The 20475-nt window shown below is 49.0% G+C and overlaps 1 protein-coding gene across 2 annotated transcripts in view; it reads left to right on the top strand.

The window, feature by feature from the left end:
* Positions 1-17282, top strand: part of LOC122370794 (protein yellow-like) — a 38916-nt gene extending 21634 nt beyond the window's left edge. For both annotated transcript variants that reach the window (XM_043346697.1, XM_043346696.1), the window contains exon 2: positions 14442-17282. In XM_043346697.1, the coding sequence (XP_043202632.1) occupies positions 14628-15944 (1317 nt within the window). In that variant the 5' untranslated portion in view covers positions 14442-14627 and the 3' untranslated portion in view covers positions 15945-17282. The remainder of the gene's footprint in view (positions 1-14441) is intronic.
* The last annotated feature ends 3193 nt before the right edge of the window (positions 17283-20475 follow it).

Below are 20475 nucleotides of genomic sequence, written 5' to 3'. Positions count from 1 at the left end.
CCCTGGCAGCCGGCTCCTATCCTCCTTCTTCCGTCTGACAGGGCGCTCACGGGTCGCCCCCAGGGTGTGTTTATAGCTGGCGACTAATTGTCGACTATTTCGGCGCGCGCGCGGCGTGTCTGGCGCGGTGGGTGACCGATGACCAGAAGCTGCCTTGATCTTCCCCCTCTCTCCCTCTCTCCCCTCTCCCCTGAGTAGGGGCGAGAGGTGGCCCATGGCGCCGTGCCCAGTGGTGGCAGTGATGTCATCGAATGTGGCGGGGTCTGTGAGTCGGTGGGTGGTCTGAGCTCCAACCGCTATTTTTCAGTTTAATTTGCAACTGTAATTTGTGAATTTTCCGTAGTTTTCAAAATGTTTATGAATTTTGCATTTATATTGAACAGATCCGCGGATCAAAACTATTTTCACCGGGCACATTATGAGAGAATTGGCTCACAGTGTTTGCCGATGCAAATGGACACCACCATTTGTAATGTTCGCACCATGCCGTGACGCCCGTCGTTAGTAATCGACGACCGGTGTGACGGTCTGTGCGGGGTCGAAACGTGCCACGCCCACACCTCTCATCCAATAGCCACGCCCCACAGCAGTCCCCTGGGATATGATGGGAGGTGTCTGTTGGTCGCTGGCCGGCAGCGGCTGTCATATGAACGTCATCCGTCATCTGTCATCCAGCTCCCTCCTGACGGTGGCTGAGGCGGATCAGTTATACCATAAATGCTTCCACCTCGCTTTTCCTGATCTGCTTTGAGGCCAGAAAAAGGCGAGAAAGAGAGAAATGGTAAAAGTCCATCTTGCTTGGCGTAGGGGGATGAAGAAGGTCGGATACTAAACTGTGGTCATGACCACCGCCGGCTCAAACTCTCTCCCCCCAGTCCCCCAGCTGTCCAGTCAAATAGTTGACCGGCACCGCTCGCCTGCCTCACCGAACCTCACCGCCTGCCTCTGTGCCGCCCCTCCACGGTACCTACTCCTTTGGCCTTCCCTCCTGGCTAGGCCGTCTGACCTGTGGTCGGCTTGTCATGCCCACACAAACACCGTTTACTCTACCACTCACTGATTTCACTTGTGGCCAGTTTGTGACCATTGAGACAAGCGAAAATAGGTGCAGCTTCCTGCGGGATTGTGCAGTTTCCCGAGTCCCCATGGGTTGGGGAGTGGCGAACGTATTGGTCTAGTGAAGTCGTGACACTTGACTGCCTCTCTACTCACCTCTTCAACCAATTGAAACGTTGAATGGAAAATCCGCAAGCATGTTTGTTGAATGAACATGAGTTGTGCTTTGCGCTTCCGTGCAGTCCTTTTTTGGTAACCGTTCACACCCAGTGACGCTCAGCTACTGAAGAAGGGAAACGCTCTGCAGCACACAACCGTTTCATCTGCTGACTAGGATAATCGGGAAGAGGGGCTAAGCAGTGTTTGACCAGAGAGTCTGGGGCTTCTGCACCGTCACGCTAGGCGTCACTAGCGTGACGTGATTATCACACGTACCTATCCGTGCTCCAACGTCGCTTCGATGTGAAGACTAAGTACTACGATGCGACGTCATGTTACCACCGTATGACGTTGCAGGATCACAGTGCGGTATATCAGCGTTCCTTGCTCGGGCTACTTTGCTGTTCCGTCAGGTGGCCAAATTCTCACGGCCTAACAGGATACCCGGCCGCCCACGCCGCGCTGGCCGACTATGCTCCTTTCGAGATAAATTCTGAGTCACTGGTTACATGGCTTGGCTACGAAGGTGTGCTTGATGTGGAATGAAGACGGTGTAGCATGTTTAGATGATGCAGTTACTTATTTCTCTGAAATAGGTATATGCCATTTTGTCACAAAAAAACACATCAGTCTACAGTACATATATCAAACTGTGCGGGTCATCTTGAAAGATTCGTGATTCTTTTATCTCCTCAAAGTCTCTGCGAAGCCCCTAAGGCCGCAGGAGCCTTGATACCTGTCTCCTGTCTCATTCCGGCACCCACAGTGCCAATCCCGCCGTCCCAGGAGGCTGCTCCTGCCCTGCTCCCGACCACCACCGATCGATAACAGGCGTGGACCTGCGGCGGTGGTGTCCTAATGGGACCGATACTGGGACCACCGCTCGCTCGAATTGGTACGGTGATCTCATGTAATGGCCATGGCCGGCCGGATTAGGACCGTGATGGGAGAGATACGGGCGGGGCTGACTCAGTTAGGGAGAGTGATTCTGGAGTTATCGGGGGAGTTTCGTAAACATGGCGCCTTTTTTAGAGCGATGATGGGATTATGTTGATTATGTTTTTATTATTTTATTTTTAGACTAAGGAGAGTACGATTTTGATTTGTCGGACTTAGGAGTTATATTCTTAGAAATGCAAGTTTGCTATTTTCAAAGTCATGTAGATAAGAAACGAAAAGCTTAGGCACCTTAAAGCCCGCCATTTCTTTCAGCTCATTATCTGATATCGATTACCCGGCTAGCTTTAATGTCAAGCCATAAATCACTAAATGTCAGGCACCAAAGCTGCCCATGACTATCCCGGGTGCTGAAACCCCCAACATTTACCCAGCGGAACTGAGCCGTGGCACCAGACATGACACCACTGGCTGCTGTCCAGACCCGCTGTCGGTCCGGAAAGGTCAGACATTTCACCCCTCGGGTCACTGGCCAGTATCCAGTGCTGCACTAGAGCGATCACGCTGGGCATTGATCTGGTCTGAGCCGGTCTTCGACAAGGTGATGTTTGGACCTCGTCACTGGTCGACTCGGCTGTCGTTTCGCTGCCCAGCCCTTCTGTGACACCGTGACGGTGTGCTGTGACGACTCTGATCGTGACGCGCCCGTTACTAAGCTCTGGCGTGTCGTGACAGACCGGTGATGGACGCTAGGCCAAGGTGACAGTTGCTGAGTGAGTTTGTAAACCATTTTCGGGCTTCAAGTGCCGACGGAAGCCAAAGTCGTCTGATATTTTCAGAGTCACAAGGGGCTAATTAGCGTGAATAACTAAATGCAAATATGTTGCTTGGTATCTCCATAAAATAGCGGTACTCTAGCCAGCCTAAAAGCTCTGTAGCCTTTACATTATTTATTTCTGATCGCCACCGCGATTCGTCTTGTCATGGCATATACTTGTGACTTTTGACGAGTCTCTGTCACGTATAGACCAGCTTTCCAGGGAAGTCAGAGTTTGGCAATGTTTGCAGTCAGGCACTGGTGATCTCAGCGGGTAGCTCTGTCAATCCGTCACCACCACTGACAGCTAATCTGTCAACGGTGGTGTACCTAAAGGGAGGATCATAGTGGCTCAGTAGCTGGGTCATACCCATATTCGGCTTGCCCATGACGTGTGGGTTTTGTCTGGTGAGACGGCCATGGCATCATCCAGGGACAGGCGGCTGCGCGGTAAACAATCTCTGCGGGTAGGTCCAAGGTCTGTGCGGTGCAAAACTGGTCCCACAGGGGCACACTGGAAGTGTTATCCATCAGATTGTGAGCAGTTGAATGGGTGGATGTTGGAGTACCTGTCGGGTTTTATGCCCAAACTCAGCGGCCATTCAACGGCTCATCCTTGTTCTTATGTATGTCCTTGCAGCCTTATATTGCCGCTGGTGTCCTTCAATCCTTGCACGTTTGCATAAAAATAACCCACTAGCTCCACTATTCTCACAACCCACTATATCCTGTCCCTCTTTGTAGGTCCTGTCAATCCAGCTGCAAAGTTTCGTCCATGGCCATCAACAGTCGGGGGACGAGGCCCGGGGCACCCTCTGCTGAGCCGTTGAGCTCTCCTCTGTGAGTGATTGATGGGTGAGGGGTATGGTGACAGGACAGTGACGAGGTTTTGTGCACCGCCGCCCCCGCGCCGATGACGTCAGACTGATGACGTCACAGGTGATGTCACGGAGTGGATGGGTGGGTGATTGATGTTTGGGACGGCGTGGAGGTGGCTTCCGTGTTTTCAGTGGTTTTAATGGAATTATTCGTGAGAGTATTTCTGATGGACTCTAAATGAGCGTAGATTTCGCTTGAAGAATATTGAAGCTGAAAATAGCAGTGTCCTTGAATTTTCATATCATTGTGAAATGTTTTTTTGATCATGTAGATGTCCTCTCGGCTCTCAACGCATACCTGAAGTGCTCTTACTTGTCTGCTTGGTTTTAACTTCCAAGTCCCTGATTTCTCTCGTCATTTTGTTTCAAATTCATATTTTTGAACAACCTGCAAACTATGAAACTTGCGCCAGTCAGGTGCATTCTCTTACCAGCCTTTTGTTCCCCTTCTGCGCGGATTTCCGGCTGTCACTCAGTCATGCCAAAAGGGAAGCATCATGACCTGACAAGGCCATCATAGGAGAGCGCTCTCAGGCCAAAGGGCTGGCGTCGGTTGGAAGGGACCGATCTGGGTCCCTGATGGGGCGTGGGGTGGAGTGGGGGTTGTGGGGATGTCACGCAGGGGGGGGGAGGGCGGATGTGGTCGGTTGTGGTGGAAGTTGGGATGGGTGGGAGTTTTGTGGGTTGTGGCTGCCGACACGCCGTTTTAACGAGCTATGATATCATGGCGCCGGGCAGCCCAACCCCTCTGGTGCCGTCCAATGTGCCTTTTTACCGCTGCCGCCACCGCCACCATGCACCATCGCATGACCGTTAGCAACGCTACAGCTAAGGGTGTACCTATTTCAGGTCGAATTTGGTGGACTCTGATTGTAAAATCCCAGGCTGGTCCATGCGCTGGCAGTTGAGAATAAGCTCTTAAAACTCCTTCGCAAATCGATTTCCAGTGCATGCAATTATTCAGCACGTGCCACGCTAGATCTCACCAGGCAGTAAACCCATCCATTCAATTGTAATGAATCGCGCCTGTTTGTAATTACGTGCCTGGCACTCAGGCCATATCGTTCATCACAGCTCCCTGTCCTGACCTGGCCGGCGGCGGCTGCGGCGGCGGTGGCACGAGTCTGTCCGCTGACATCAGCCCGGGGCGGGGGCGGCACCTGAGTCGGGCGGGCGGCCCCATCGGCGGCGCCGGATGCATGAGATGCAGCGCCGGGTCGTGATGGTGCATTGTTGCATGACCTTGGCGATTGGAGCCATGAGCCCGAGCCAGTAGGGTGGCACTCTACGACTGGGATTTCGTGGGCTCGGTCATCGGTGGCTTATATAACGGTGACACGCGATGACTGTGGTATTCATGAGTTAGACGTGCCTTTGGAATGCTCGACTTTCCACATTTGATATCGGCAACCGGCGGTCTTTTGTGAACGCATTCATAAAAAAGAAACGTTACTTATAAAAAATATCGACTATTTTTTCAAAGTAATGAACAGCTGAATGTATTGGAGAAGTATTGAACTTCATACAACCTATTTGGAACAGTATGCACCTAACCAGACTTCTGACAGACTACAGTCCGCGCAGACTATCGACAGACTCACCAGACCGCCCAGACTGACCCAGACTGGCGACAGACTAGCTCAGACTGGCCAGGTGGACCGGAAACAACACCACTTGTTGATGAAGGCATCCGGGGGTTGATGCTCACGCCATTTCGTGTTGTGGTCTGTTCTACGTCACATGGATAGCAATCCTGACCCGAACACAAACAACAAACGGGTGGCTGGCTTTTCAGTGAACCCATTGCGGTTACTGTTTTGGACATCCGTTTGCCGAAGGGCTGCCGCAGCTTTGGTCACGTTTTAACCTTCAGCACCGACAAACATTGCATATTTGCAGAGGTGCCGTTCGGAGTCCGGTCACGTGCCGGTATTTCCTGTGTGGACCATGTGACCCGGGCTTTTTAACACGCGATCGGTGCGCTGGACGTCATGTGACCCTGTTAAGTCACGTGATTAAGGCGCCGCCTCTGTGAAGGATCACGTGATGAGTCTGTGGAGCATGCAATTGCGAAGGGGTCAGGTCACGTGCTGTTGTGTGGGTGTAGCTGGTTAAAAGATCACCTCAAGCGGCGACTGAGGGTCATGAAGAGCTTGCAGCTTGCTCAACTTTTCGGGGAGCTGTGGCATGTCTGTAAACAATGCAGTGTATGGTCTGAGAAAGGAATGTTTGCAGCAAGTGTAGCCATGGCGCCCATCTGACAGTCGGGGGTTGGGATAACTGGAGGAACGCCGGCGAGACCTAACCCGCGCGGGGCTGGGGGGGGGGTAAATTTTACCCCCCCTCGCGAATTTTTGCGATATCTCAAAGCCGCCAAACTTTCAGTACCTTTTCTTACATCAATTTGACACGTTCCCTGAAAATTTGAGCGAAATCCGTCGGAAAATTTTTGAGAAATTGACGTTTTAGTGACGTCATGTTCGCCATTTTCGCCTCAAAAACGGCAAAAGTTCAAACGCCGCTAACATCTTCATTTTTAAAGGAATCAAGACGTAACAAAAAAGGTTATACGTAATTTTACTTTGTCTATCAAATGGCTATCTCGGTTTTTTGAAAATTTTGGATTTTGGCCTAAATTTTTTCAAAAAACTGACTTTTTTGGGAAAATCATTATAAAATCCAAAATTTTGAGTCTATCGAAAAAACCGGAATATATGTCAGAGAAGTGGTCTATGTGCACCTACATACCAAATTTTAGAAGAATCGGTTCAAAAATGTGGGAGTTATTCAAAATTTTATGACGTCACGACACACAATTTTTTTGAAAAATGACTTTTTTGGAAGTTCTAGACCTCGTACGGAAACAAAAATAGCACCATTCGATTCGCCGTGAAAAACTGCATCAGATAGACACCTTTTTAGGCCTTTTAACAACCAACTTCAAAATTTGACCTCACTTGACCTGACCTTGACCTGACCTCGACCTGAAATTCATCCAGAGGTGGTCCATATCACTTATTGAGTGTGCCTATTGAATTCTATGAGTGAAATGACCCATAAAACATGTGTCGCACATGCCCTTTTCTATATTTTGCTTTTTGGTGACCTGACCTGACCTGACCTGACCTTGACCTTGACCTCTGAATGATATTGTATGCAACGAATATTGTCTTGGTAGCCTAAGAACACGTTTTGGGCTATCAGTCTCAGTCCATGACTCCATTCTTCGGCAACTACGGTGCAAGGCCGATACTGTAGAAACTTGCAATTTGTACCCTTGACCTGACCTTGACCTTGACCTCAAACTTTAAATTAAGTACATGTTTTTAGTAGTTCATGATGAGAGCTTTCGATTGGCGTTTGAATTTTCCAAATCGGACCATTAGTTCGGGAGATAACAGGGGGGTAAAATTTACCCCCCCCAGCCCCGCGCGTTCGGCTGGAGACCCCAGCCCCGCGCGGGCTAACAGAGTGAGAAGGGCGCCACAAGGGTGAAGATCTGCCATCAAAACGCTGGCTTACCAAAGCATTTTTGCTGCCACAAACCTGGTATGCATAAATAATCAAACTTGAGGTCGCGAATTGGTAGGCATACCTACCCATAATCGGCGCAAGGTGCATACTTCGCTGACCGTACAGTTTTCACGCATAGTTTCGAAAATGTCATATTTAGGGTTTGTTCATACAGTTCGCTGACCCTACAGTTTTCACGCATAGTTTCGAAAATGTCATATTTAGGGTTTGTTCATTGGTACGGCATATCTTCTTCGTCTCTGTCTTTCTTTTCTACTCCATTGTCTTCGCCTCCCTTCCCTCATCTATCCTTACCTACTATCCCTCTCCCTCTCATCACTCTCCTCTCTCCTATCCTCGGTTCTCCATCCTTCTTCTATCAGCCTCCAATCTATAATCCAACCCCATGCATTTCCACTTTTGCCACGTATCACACGCCGATCCTGATTGAACCCACGGTCGGCTTTGTGTTCACCGAAATTAAATCCCGCAGTGCCATCTGCTACTTTGATTTGGTCTGGCCAACAAGTACGAAAATAAGTCGAATTTAGTCCCAACACTAGATCGCTGTCTAGTGTCTAGACCACCCTGCTCCGAAGTCTGAGCAATGAATCATGAATGTGGATTGAATGTGCTGCAACGCAGCCTACATGCACGAAGGGCGCAATCGAAATGGTACGATCGGATGTTTCCATTCCTCCAACACTAACACGAAACTGATGGTTTCAAAAGGATGAGCTCAGCAAAGGGTTGTCGACGGTGTTGATTGTTTGATCTTGTTAATTACGGGTCTGATTCGAGGACCGTTTGATGTGTTGGCTCTCCGCCCTTCCGATTTCCTCGCTTTGGCTAGGTCGTTTTGGCAAGACGGTTTTAGCTAATGAGCTGGCCGGTAATTGAAGTATCGGGTCACTGGTGTCTCCGTAAACATATAAATAAGCAGAACATCAACAGACTTGTGACTCTTAGTAGACTGACGGTGAGATGGCTATGCAGCCACGGTCCAAATGAATGGTAAATAGGCACAGCACCAGACAAGGAATTTAGCAGGGGAATGTCGAAAGCACGGTTACTTGTATGGCATCAATGATGGATGCGCTTACAGATGCCTGCGGAGTGCAGATAATCTGGTATTTATTGGATAAAGGATGTGAGGAGATGAGTAGAATTCAGCCATATTAGTAAAGGAAACATCAGAATTCGCTGAAATCCTTCTTCGGAATCGCAGCTGCAACCGCAGTTCTTCCATGTTCCCACGGTTTGCAACATTGCTTTGCTGCTTCCATGTTATGATCACATGAAGTTGCATCACCATTATTTCTGATGCTTTATTCCGGCCGACAAATCTGGGACGCAAACATCTTTTGATGTACCGTGCAAAGCTCAGACGATCCTGAATTGGGCTTGTTTCGATCGCATGATTATGAACAAACGTGTTTATTTCTGTGCATTCTGATCACCAAGGCGATATGGATCACACTAATGCGTTGGAATCTGGTGAGCGAATCTGCACTGATCTGGTGAACAAAGTAGCTCCAGTGATCTCAGTGTATCGGTTGCCAGATTGGCTAAGGGATGAAGACGTCCGTGATATAATCCGGTGCCCGATCTGGCAACCGACCAACCCTGGCCACTTGCTTTGGAACCGCGCCCGACTGGCATCCGAACTTCCGCCACCACCGGCGGCATTCATGGCACATATTTTGGGCGGAAAATATAAAACAGCCTACGTTAACACGTTATAAAATTCGTCCACATTGGTCTGTTATTGGCTATTGAGTTCTCTGAGAGATGCAATGAAACCCATTTTCTCGGGCCTTCTGTCAGCCAGATGTGATCGCAATTCACCAATTATTAAGTGTCACCGTCATTCATATTTAAATTTTAATTAAAATTCCCATCTTTGATGCTCGCCAAAGTTACTATGTAAATTAGCTTCCGATGGAACACTATCAGATCGGCTACAACATTCCTGACAAGTCGCGGAAGCAGTCGACTACCGAAAAATGCCCATGCTTCTGTCCGATTACGAAATCGCATTTGATGAGCCGGTGGTCCGTTCCGGGCGTCGTTTCTACATCCCGAGCAGCTCGCGGCCGTGTCCCCTATCTCCGGGTGGTCGATCCAAGCATCCAATTGACCTCCGGTCGCCCAGCTATGTAGGTAGATATCTGACAGCTTCATCAGACAATGGCCTCAGTCTGTCCATTGTTTGGGGCGTGAAGCTATAAACGCTCAGGTTTATCCAATTAGAGGCTCCGATCCAACCCGTCAGGTTATTGTTTCTGGTTTCAACGGTTCGGCTGTGTCTTCATTTGACTTTGTTTTCTCAATTTGGTGGACGATTCAGTATCGGGTGCTTCATTAGTCCTTTGTATTCACCTTTCTCTAAATAACATGCTGTACCACTCGTGCTACAACATTCGTTTAAATCTCATTCCTCAGAAAGAATGAAGCTATTTCAACAGAAACAAGTTCATGGCTGTTCACCACATCCATTACAGCCATCCATCGCCGTCTGTCTGCTACCGACAGCGGTTTCTACATGAGCAGTTTGTTCAGTTCATCCCTGAGTGGCTGTCAGACATGCTCCAAACTGAAAGCTGCCGCTGAATGTAACCACGGTTTTGCCGCAGTTATGTCACTCCCCAAGCCACTGAGCCTGCTTCCCTGTTTGCATCTTCTCTTGCATCCCGTCCCTCCAGTTCTCCGCAGTCTCTTTTTGTCGCCTCCCTCCTATTCTCCCCACCCCTCCCTTCTTTCCTGTCTCTTCTCTCCCGTCTCCTCAGTGCTCTCCTTTTGTCCCTCCCTCCCTCCTGTCTTTCAGTCTCCCCTATTGTCTCCTCCGTCTCCCTCGCTATCCGCGTCCTCTCGACTCTGGAGCGGCTCCAAGCCAATCGGGACTGGATTAGTGCCCCAAAGGCGTGACAGGGTCGCTCAGGGGTGCTGCAGTGGCCGCGGGGGCGGTGACAGGGTGCGTCTGAGGAACCGTCTAGACCCCCTGCCAATGTGTCCCTCTCCTGCCGGGCGTCAGCATGGGTAGGGTGATGTATGATGGCCTCAGACGCATCGGTGGCGGTCCAGGGGCTCGAGGAAGGATGGATTTAGATGTAGCTAGGAATGCTGGTTTGAAGGAGTGGCTAATTTTAGTGAGACATCTTATAAAACTCCTTCATTTGCATATTTTTATATCAACCGGGAAGCTGGGTGCTTCCTATTTATTTCGTTCTTCCCGCAGAACAGTTTTGTGTGAATTTTCTTTCGGCCTGGCCTGCCAGTCTGTCACATGCATGGCTGGCTTCCAATGGTCAAATAGGGTTGGGACCTATCTGCATGCTCTGTATGTTTTGGTAAAATAAAAAAGCTCAGAATTTTTAATGATTTAATTTAAAATCACTTTGTTATAAAAATGCCTAGTTAGTTCAGAAATTAATTATTTGTGGCTGAAAACAACTTGCTTCTGATTGGTCGGGCTAATCATGACGTCACATGTAGGTATATAACTGTCTGTATATTTGGCGCAGTTGAGACATACATTTTCTATGTATTTTCCTATGGTAAATCGGAGTGATTGGTCGTGTTTTCAGTGTCTCTTTATTTTGCGGTGGTATTGCGTGGCTAAGAAGTTTTATCAAGAATGGCATATACTAAAATGTTCCTTTAATAATGGAGCTTCAATATCTGTGAGTTTTATTGGCAAGCGAAAACTGATTTCGCTGTTACTTTATCTGGAAATTACTCATTTTTTTAGGTCAATATTCAAAATATTTTACGGGAACAAGTTGGCACTTTTCTTGATTTTTGCACTCAAATCGCGTGCGATTCAACTGTATTGGAACTTGCAAAGAAGCTTGGTGATTAATTAACTGTGTTGTTATGGCACTGTTTGCAAAGCATGGATAATGAAACTCTGCCAAAGACTTAGCTACATAGCAATGCCTCAAGTAATACGCAGGAGGGACAGAGTTCAGAGTCCGATCGAGAAGAATCGGTGCAAATGCTACGAAGACCAGGCAGCTCTGATACAATAGCTAGTCGTCTCACTACTCTCACTCCATTAGACCAGCTGATTCCTGACAGCACCGACTCGGATGCAAAGATGGAGCTCATCTTCCAAGTCAGAAACCAGTTCTTTGATGGAAGATGTGACGCTGCCTCTGTCTCTGCTTTGTTGGCCACTTTGGACGGGGCGGAGCTCCGCTCCTTGCGTGAGCGGTTATTCGCCTGTCATCCAGAAATAGTTCCTTCGTTTGCTGGCCGTTCCCTGATTAGGTGCAATACGGGGAGCTGTAATCAGGGAAGTAACTTTCCATATGAAAGGGGTGCAGGTGCACTCCCGTCCCCCATCCACTAGAAGTGCACCCCCATAGGCTAAGCGGCGCCCCACACGCCGCCCCACACGATTAGCTCTAGAGCAGATGGCGAGGGTGATTTCTCGGCTACATTCCATCTCGGCGTCGTGATGCTTGTGGTCTTGGAAAGCGTCCAGTCGTATGTAGGGTAGTGTAGGGGTAGGGTTGAGTTCAATAAGGTCCTTACATTTGAAAGGTTTGAACAACCCGCAATCAGCACAACATACCACAAGTTAAATAAAAAACTACCAAACTCCGCCCAACTGATATTAATAAACATTACAGCCAAACTAATGGCCTAAATAAAAATATATCTCAAATCCTAACAGTTATCGCGGGTGATGGCGCCATGAGTTGCTATTATCCAAAACAGATGCAAATAAACATGTTTGTATGTCCTATGTATGTTTGTTTTAAAAACGTTGCAGCGGCGCTGGGAACTGCAGTCTTAGATCTGGGTATGTTTGGCATCTGCAACGCTCCATATACACATTAACCCTATTTCGGACGGGGAGACCTTTCAGGATTTTCTTGTACAATTGCCAAACGCCGCGAGACATTCAACTCATATTTGGTGACTTTTCCTAAATGCTCATTGCGCACATCTCAGCAAAAAAAAAAAAAAATGCCGGGTCAGGTCAGGTCAGGTAACCAGAGCGGGTTTGTTGACCCCACATCAGAAAAGTTTGCAAACACGTCAGAGCTTGAGTTTTTCACGAAGTTATTTCCTCTCATCAAGTCTTCAAAACAGTACCTGCAGTATGTGTCGTTTGTATATCTCAGAATTTTTAATCTGTGACCTGAGGTTAGGTCAGAGTCGTGACCTTTACATTGCAAGCCTATGGAAAAGTATTGAAATGCGACCTGCACCTCGAGTAAACGAGTCAAAACCACCCAATTCTTTAAGAATTATGACAAATTATCTTATCTGTAATGATCCAGGTGCCATTTACTGACAGGGACACCGGAGAGGGTTATCTGAGCCGAGATCATGTGAGGTGATATCTACCATACATCAATGCTCACAATACTTACAATATTGACAATGCTTTTGCTTACAACACTTACAATACTTACGATGAGACCAGCAAGCACTCTGCCGTTACAGTTCTAACTTCTGTTTCGAAAAACGACGTTACACACATTCGCTGCCAGCATAACATGTATTGTTTGACAGTAACAAAATACAATTGACATCTGAACCCCAAACGGACCGCCATCCACTCAAATTTTATAACCCTGACCGGTCAGGGGGCGAATGGAGGTCATTTCCTGGGCATTACACTCAGCCCTTGCACAAAATATCTCACCTCACAGTGATCATTACAACAATAGCACCGACTTGATAGTGGATTTCAAAGTAGGCTTGCATCAGCTCTTCCTGCTATTGCAGACGATCATCTCCTCAGGGTAATGTTGTTCGGGACATGAACGAAGATCGTTTTCGGAGTTTCATAAGTGCTACTGAAACAGCCTGGCACAAAACAGGACTTGTACGCTCTTCTCTGCACTTTGCCCTTCAGTATATCACAAAAGAATTGTTTAGAATCCATCCTACGCTTCTTTCACAGTCTTCCTTGCCACCGTAGGGCGTAGATAGATTGCTGTTGCTGGTAAGTTAAGGCACGGTAGATAGAAATTACCTCGGTTCTCAACGCCTTAAGTTATTTTCATAAAAAAGAACAAATAAATGATCAATAAGATGACAGGAATGTAAACATTTTAATCGTAAAGTAGTCCAAATATTGGAATGAGCTTTTGCTTTTCAGCATCCTCCGATTCATCATCTTTATCATTTGAAAATTCGAGGTACATAAAATGTTTATCACGCGCTCATGTTAAGTGGGAATATAGTACACGGCAGACACATCAATTTTTGACACTGAACATTTCATCCGTAAATGTTTTAGCATAATTTAAAGTTAAAAACAGCGCGAATGGCAGAGTGAAGCAAACAACATCTTTCACCCATTGATATAACATGTAATCTGTGGTGCGCCAGATGCGCCATTATTTGTCAACCGCAGAAGGTGACATGTGACGTAACAGCATCAAGAGCATCTTTTTTCAAGAACTTTTCAAAACAAGTTTCCTATCTTTCTTCCCCCATTTCTCTCAGCTTATTGATTTTATGAGGCAATGGTATGCACCATAAATTCTGTGAAAATAGTTTGATCATTTTCATGCATTCTTAAAAAATCGAGTTCCCAACCCCATTGCGAGTGGTCGGAATTTAGATGTCTCCGTTTGGATTTTGATGCGTGAAGCAGATCTACACTGTCTCGCATTGGACGCCAACCTTACGTTATTTGACACCAACTCGCACGACGCACTACTGAACATTTTCTCGTCGCACTTTGCACATTTTCACGGAGCGTTTGATCAATATCCGATATTCTGGCCATTCACTAATCCACCTCAGTGCTCTGGCAACCATTTTTGTCTGTCCGAGTCTTTTTTGTGTGAATTGTAAAGCAATTACCGCGGCCACCATGTGGTACGTGCCACTTAGCGCACCCCAATCCCCTAATATCCAATAAATAATAACGCTGTCCGTTATGTTCACCCCATAATTATTCCCGCCTGATTATCCCAGCCCCTGTGACCACTCCCTTCCTACCTCCACCATGCGTTACAAGTCTCGTGGGAGGGAGGGATGACCCACGTGCGTTACAAGTCTTGTTGTCTCGGGGGGGGGGGGGACTGACGCACGTGCGTTTATCGATACGCTATCTGACCACCGCGCGCTCGCCCGTCTGTGTGTTTCAGTGGAAGGTGGGAGCCCGGCGCGAGCTGGTCTCGTCGGTAGCGGGGACCGTCGCCACCAGTCGCCGGCTCAGTCGCTCGTCCGACGCCGTCGGCGAAGGTGGTGCTGTTGAAGACAGTCGGCTGGGTGCGCCCGGCCTGTCAGAGTGGTGTGGAATCTTCCGTGGTGTCTGAGGCGTGGTAACCACGATGAAGTCGCCGCCGCTGCTTCTGCTGCTGCTGGTTGTGACAGTCTCTGCGGCAGGGAATTCTGGAAAGTACGGAGAGCTGGAGACACTCCATGAGTGGGCCCGGCTGGACTTTGACTGGGCGTCTGCGGAGGCCCGTGAGACCGCCATCGAGACTGGTCGCTACGTGCCCGACTACTGCGCTCTGTATGATGTCAAGGCCGTGGATGGAGAGGTATTTGTGACGGTTCCTCGTCTGAGGCACGGCGTACCCGCCACGGTGAATCGAGTACTGGCGAGAAGTAACGACACGGTGCTGAGTCCTTACCCCAGCTGGGAGCTGAACACTCACGGGTCGGATTGCAAGGGGATCCAGAACGCCCTGGCGATTGAGATCGATCCACAGCGTAGGATGTGGATCATCGATTCGGGAAGTCACGGTATGTTCAGTCGCTCGACTCACGAATGTCCCGCCAAGCTGGTCGTCTGGGATATGGTGGCTGGGAAGGAAGTAAGGAGGTTCAGCTTCCCCGAAGAGCTGGTGCCTTACCGGCAGGGAGCCATGCTGCGTGCTTTGGTGCTTGACACGGCTGCAGGGAACTCTGAGGACTGGTTCGCTTATGTGGCAGACATGATGGGTGAGCAAGTGCTTGTGTACTCGTGGAGGGAAGACTCCGCCTGGAACGTGACGCATCCCTCCATGAAGTACGACGCCTCAGCGATTGCGGTGGAGATTGGTAGTGAGGTCGTCTCTTTCCCTACGGCCATTGACAGCCTGGCGATATCTCCTCGGAGTGCTCCTGATCAACGCCTGTTCTTTGCCCCGCTCTCCAGCTTCCATTTCTTCTCGATCGCCACATCGTTCCTGCAGAATCGCACTCACGTAGCGATGGCTTCAGCCGCTGAGATCAATGAACATGTGGTCAAAGTGGGCACCCGCAGCTCTCAGTCTGAAGGGATGACCGTGTCAGACTCGGGAATCATGTTCTACAGCGTTCTCAACAACAATGCCATCGACCAGTGGAACACGAGTGCGCCCTTTTCGGCGAAGGATCAGGTCTACCGCGACGACACACGCCTTCAATGGACGAGCGCCTTCGGCTGGGACGGCGGCTACCTCTACGTGGCCAGCAACCGCTGGCACAAGGCCGGCTTGCTGGCGTTCAGCTCGTCCGACGAGCTGATGTACCGCGTGCTGCGTGCCCGGGTCGACATGGACAGCTACATGGGACCCTACCGCAGGGGGCAGCGGGTGGGCGTGGCTGGCTCCGCGCCGCCCCGCGCCACAACCGCCGCTGTGGCGCTGCTCTGCGCCGTGCTCGCCGCAGTCGCCGTGTAGCCGCGTCAGATGTGCCGACAGTGCGCCACAGTGAAGACAGTACAGGTATGAAAAAGGAGACGATCTCGTCTTGAGAGCTCGCTTCTTTGATGTCTAACCTTCTGCCGCTTGGCTGATAACTAACCACAACTAACATCGCTCGCTGTAGCTACGATAACTCAACACTCACGTGCCCCTTAATATCTTACACGTGTGCTGCCGTAACCTGCACGTGGAACGTGTTGCACTGCGCGAGCGCCCACTAATGTATTGCACGTGCAATGTGCATGCTGTAAGATAGTGCTTGCAAGTAACCGCGTGTCTGTATTTAAATGTATACGAATCGTGCCCGCGACACCTGGCTTATCCCTGTATAAACTCTACTGACTCGCTGAACGAGGTCTGACTCATTGACTCATCTTCCCGAATCAGTCACTGACTCTGACTCACCTTCTCGAGTCAGGCCTCGAAATGCACCAGCCTGTTGTCTGACCTCCAAGCATGACCATCCATACGCCTTCGCTCACGAGCCACCAGACGTGCTAAAACATCGCATTCAACTCTGTACGACCGTGCAAACGAATTGTTGTGTGCTGCTACCTCATCGACATGTACCGGCCAACCCAGGGGCCCGCTCGATCCACTTTGGCGGCCGCCGAGGGAACAGGAGGTGCTTGTTGTCGAGTTTGCGTGTTGTGGTATCTGTTGCATGTTTGTTGCGTTTTTTAGGTGGAATTCTCCCCAACAGCTGTAGGGTAACACGAAATGTCGAGAAAAAAAATAGGTTGATGAAGTGGGGTGAGATCGATGGTTGTTGAAAGTCGATCGCGTATCCGTCGCTATTTGTCCGTTTCCAGAAACGTAAGCAGATAGTAAACGAACAACCTATTGTGACTGGGAGCGAGGCTGCTGATATGACCATTGATCAGTTCACGGCGTCGATATTCGATGAGCAGCTGCTTAGTGCTTACAGCTGTTATTTTACTACTGCTGACAGCTCTAACTAGGAAGCATAGACAGCAGTTTTAGCAGTCTTTCTGACTTGCCAGTTCCGATGACCGCTCTTGGTTTCGGCTTCCTGTTGGTTGTCCAATAACCAACTGTATATTTCTCAATAAACTGAAGCCGTACTGGCATCAGGTAAACAGCTCTGGCTCATCGCCCAACTTTGGAAAGTCTGGCAGGGTCCCTCGACTGTTGAACGCCAGACGGTCGACTCCGGTCGACCTCCGGGGCCGTCCCTGTCGCCTCCGTCCCGGCGCCCGGCGCGTCGGAGCGAGCCGCGACAGTCTGGCGCCGTCGGTATCGACTGAGACCAGTTCGTCGGAGCCGACGACTGGCGCGTGCCGGTGTGACGTGCGGAACTGCACTAAGTCGCCGCGCCGGACGGCCGCTTTGTGGTCCGTGAAAGGGTAACCTGTGCGGGGGAGGAGTGTATGCGTATGGTGGTGGGTTGCCACTTAGCTGATGAGGGCTCTTGGGGCTCCGGTTCTGGATGGTAACTGAAGGCTGTTGCAGTTGTGCGTCGGAATCAGTTGTGAGGGGTTGGCGCGGTTGAAATTAGTTGAAGCGTGTGTCGAACTTTCGGAAAAGTTCGTTGTTGGAGTTCTTCGGGACTAAATGTGAGGAGTTACTTGAATGCCTCTTGATCTTAAAGAAGTTTTGTGTTAGCTTAAGGAAAATGTGAAGCATTTATCTCGGTACATGTATCGCCCAGCAGGACATGGTCAATCTGGCTAAAATGCGTATTAAATTCATCTTAAACATTCCTGCTTCGGAAAGTTTGCTCGCTATGACATGTGAGCTTGTCGGCTGTGAAAAATGAGCTGTCGGCTTTCAGTTTCAATCGCGTTCTCCTCAGTGGCAACTGGCAAATGTGACAGTATCTTGCAGAATTCATGGATCGGTTTCTATTAAAAAGATTCAGCTAATGCCGAACTTTAAGCCATGTAGGATTGTACATTTTGTAACAATCGCTTCAGCTTTTAAGTTAGAACATCGCTGTCTGGTTTTCGTAAAACCACGGACGAACTATTTCTGTGCTTAAGAATACGACTTGTCAATTCCATGGAAGTTTAGCCTGGCTATTTCCGAACCCGTACCGAGTTTTCTGAGAATTAATCGCGGTCGACCCGAACCACTACTCTTCTGTCTCCTGCTGAATGTCACCTATGACAGCGGTGGCAGCCACTGTCACCAGAGTTGACAGCTCACCTGTCAGACGCGTCACCCAGGCGGGGAATGTGACAGCTGTCAGGAGCGTCACAGTCCTTCCGAGCTCGCCATGACCCGTGACAGATGACAGGTCATGCGTGACGGGTCTGGTGGTATGACTGTGTGACGGATCGCGCGAGGTTCCTAATCCCACGCCAGGTTACTGGGTCCGTGGCTAGGTGTGGTCACTTTTCAACTAACAATGCTTTATGTTTTTGATAAACTGTTGGGAGACTGTTGCCAATGTCGTTTATTTGTTGAAATGAATAGCGATCCTCCGAATCATTTTTTTCTGTTATTCGTTCCTTCCATTATTCTGGAAAAGCAGGAATGATGTGCTCGTGCGATGTTGGCGGTTGGGTACTATCTTTTGATAATATTCTACCACCGCATGTTAAGGATAAGATGTATGTCGCTCCATTTGATGAGCTTCCTTACTTAGACACAGACATTTCCCATGTGGAAATGGTCCATCTATTCATGAAAGCTTGGACTGATTTTTCACGAGCCCCCGCTGGAGACGACCTTTTTTGTCATGTGTGGAAAGATGAGTTCACATGGAACGAACTTCTCTCCAGCTGTGGCCTCTATTATCATTTGTCACTAGATTCAGAACTCTGAATAATGAATGAGGAACGAACGTTTCGCGGAATTGGATGTCACGTTTTATTTCGGTCCGTCCTGTCCTTGAATGTTGTGTATCCATGGGGCTTCGTTCAGCTGTGGCTGTAGCGTAGCTTATGTACAATTCTACTGAGCATCTGCCAACAGGGATATAATCTTATTCACTCTACTTGGTCTGTAGCTACGGAGATACTGTCACTCTTTTACGATGTCGTCTTGGCGAGCGTGTAACGCTGCATTATGCCCCTACTAATGTACTGTATTAGCACGGACATGCTGCATATCTGATGAGCGTTATTATGATACTGCTGGGACTGTATTTGCATGACTCATGCCTGTTATGGTATGTCGTGCTGGCGTTACTGTTTGGTATCGGCATCCAAAACAAGTCCCGAGGGTTTTAAGTTAATGGCATTGCTGACCTTTGTACTTTTCCTCCAGGCTTGTAAACGGGTTCGAACGGTGAATATTGTATGAAGGCTAGCTTTGCGACCCTTACAACCATGGACAAAGGTCACTGCAAAGGCCTCCAAAGTGTTCAGTGACATTCATGAATTTCATGCCAGACATGCTTTCGTATTCTAAAACGCAGAGGGCAACGAATGCCTGTTTTGGATGCAGAAATTTGTTTGCTTGATAAATATACGTTTGTGGTCATCAACCTCGGCTTAAATCAACTCCTTCCGTCTCCAATCTGAAGTCCCTCTCCCCCAACGTCACTTGCTTCCTCCTGGGGGCACAATTTGCTCTCTCTCTCTCTCTCTCTCTCTCTCTCTCTCTCTCTCTCTCTCTCTCTCTCTCTCTCTCTCTCTCTCTCTCTCTCTCTCTCTCTCTCTCTCTCGTCTCTCGTCTCTCGTCTCTCGTCTCTCGTCTCTCGTCTCTCGTCTCTCGTCTCTCGCCTCTCGCCTCTCGCCTCTCGCCTCTCTCTCTCTCTCTATCTCTCTCTCTCTCTCTCTCTCTCTCTCTCTCTCTCTCTCTCCCCACCTTTAGGTCAAGTCCCACTCAGTGCAATATCTCGTCTCCCCCTAAGGTAACATGTCCTCTCTCCCAATGTCACATCTCCTCTCCCTCAAGGTCGCGGCCGGCGGCTGTATTGATCCCGAAGCTCTCTCGCTCTCTCTCTCGCTTCCAGCGCTGGCTCCAGGCCGGCTGGCGTTAGCTGCCACAGCTCCCAGCCAGATCCATTGTTTGCAGGTGACAATGATAGGGCAAGCGGAATCCACCAGAGGCAGCGAAAATGCCAGTGGAATTGTGAACGGAAGATTTGATTCGTAGGAATTTTTGATATTTTAGTGTGTGTAGCTTATGCATTAAATTTTGTGGTTACAAGGTTCCAAATAACAAGCTCGACTAATTAAGGAAATTTTAAACGTTTAATTTTGATTAAATGATGTGTTTTACTTAGGCAGGTACTAGTGTTTTCGTATGAAATCCTTTCGCAAGCATTCCATGTCACTGATTAATCTTGTGCATCGTTACCCCAATTATCTGTTATTTAGAACATCGCCCTATTTGCGTTACCCGCTCAGCCCAGTGACCATGGGGTCATCACTTCCACCGCCAAATCCTTCCTGACTAGATGTGGGCGGTAGCGCGGTGGGCGGTCCCTGGCAGGGGGCGGGGCGGTGACAGACCACGCCCACCCGGACATTCTGCTAATGACAGCGGCAAGGTGCAGCAGGTGGTCCATTGGTCTGCCAGGGAAGGGGGGGGG

This window comes from Amphibalanus amphitrite, unplaced genomic scaffold (assembly GCF_019059575.1).
Source record: "Amphibalanus amphitrite isolate SeventyFive unplaced genomic scaffold, NRLGWU_Aamphi_draft 001168F_arrow, whole genome shotgun sequence".
In the NCBI taxonomy this organism is placed as follows: domain Eukaryota; kingdom Metazoa; phylum Arthropoda; class Thecostraca; order Balanomorpha; family Balanidae; genus Amphibalanus; species Amphibalanus amphitrite.
The sequence above is the reverse complement of the archived record's forward strand: the minus strand, read 5'-3'. Positions and strand labels throughout refer to the sequence as shown.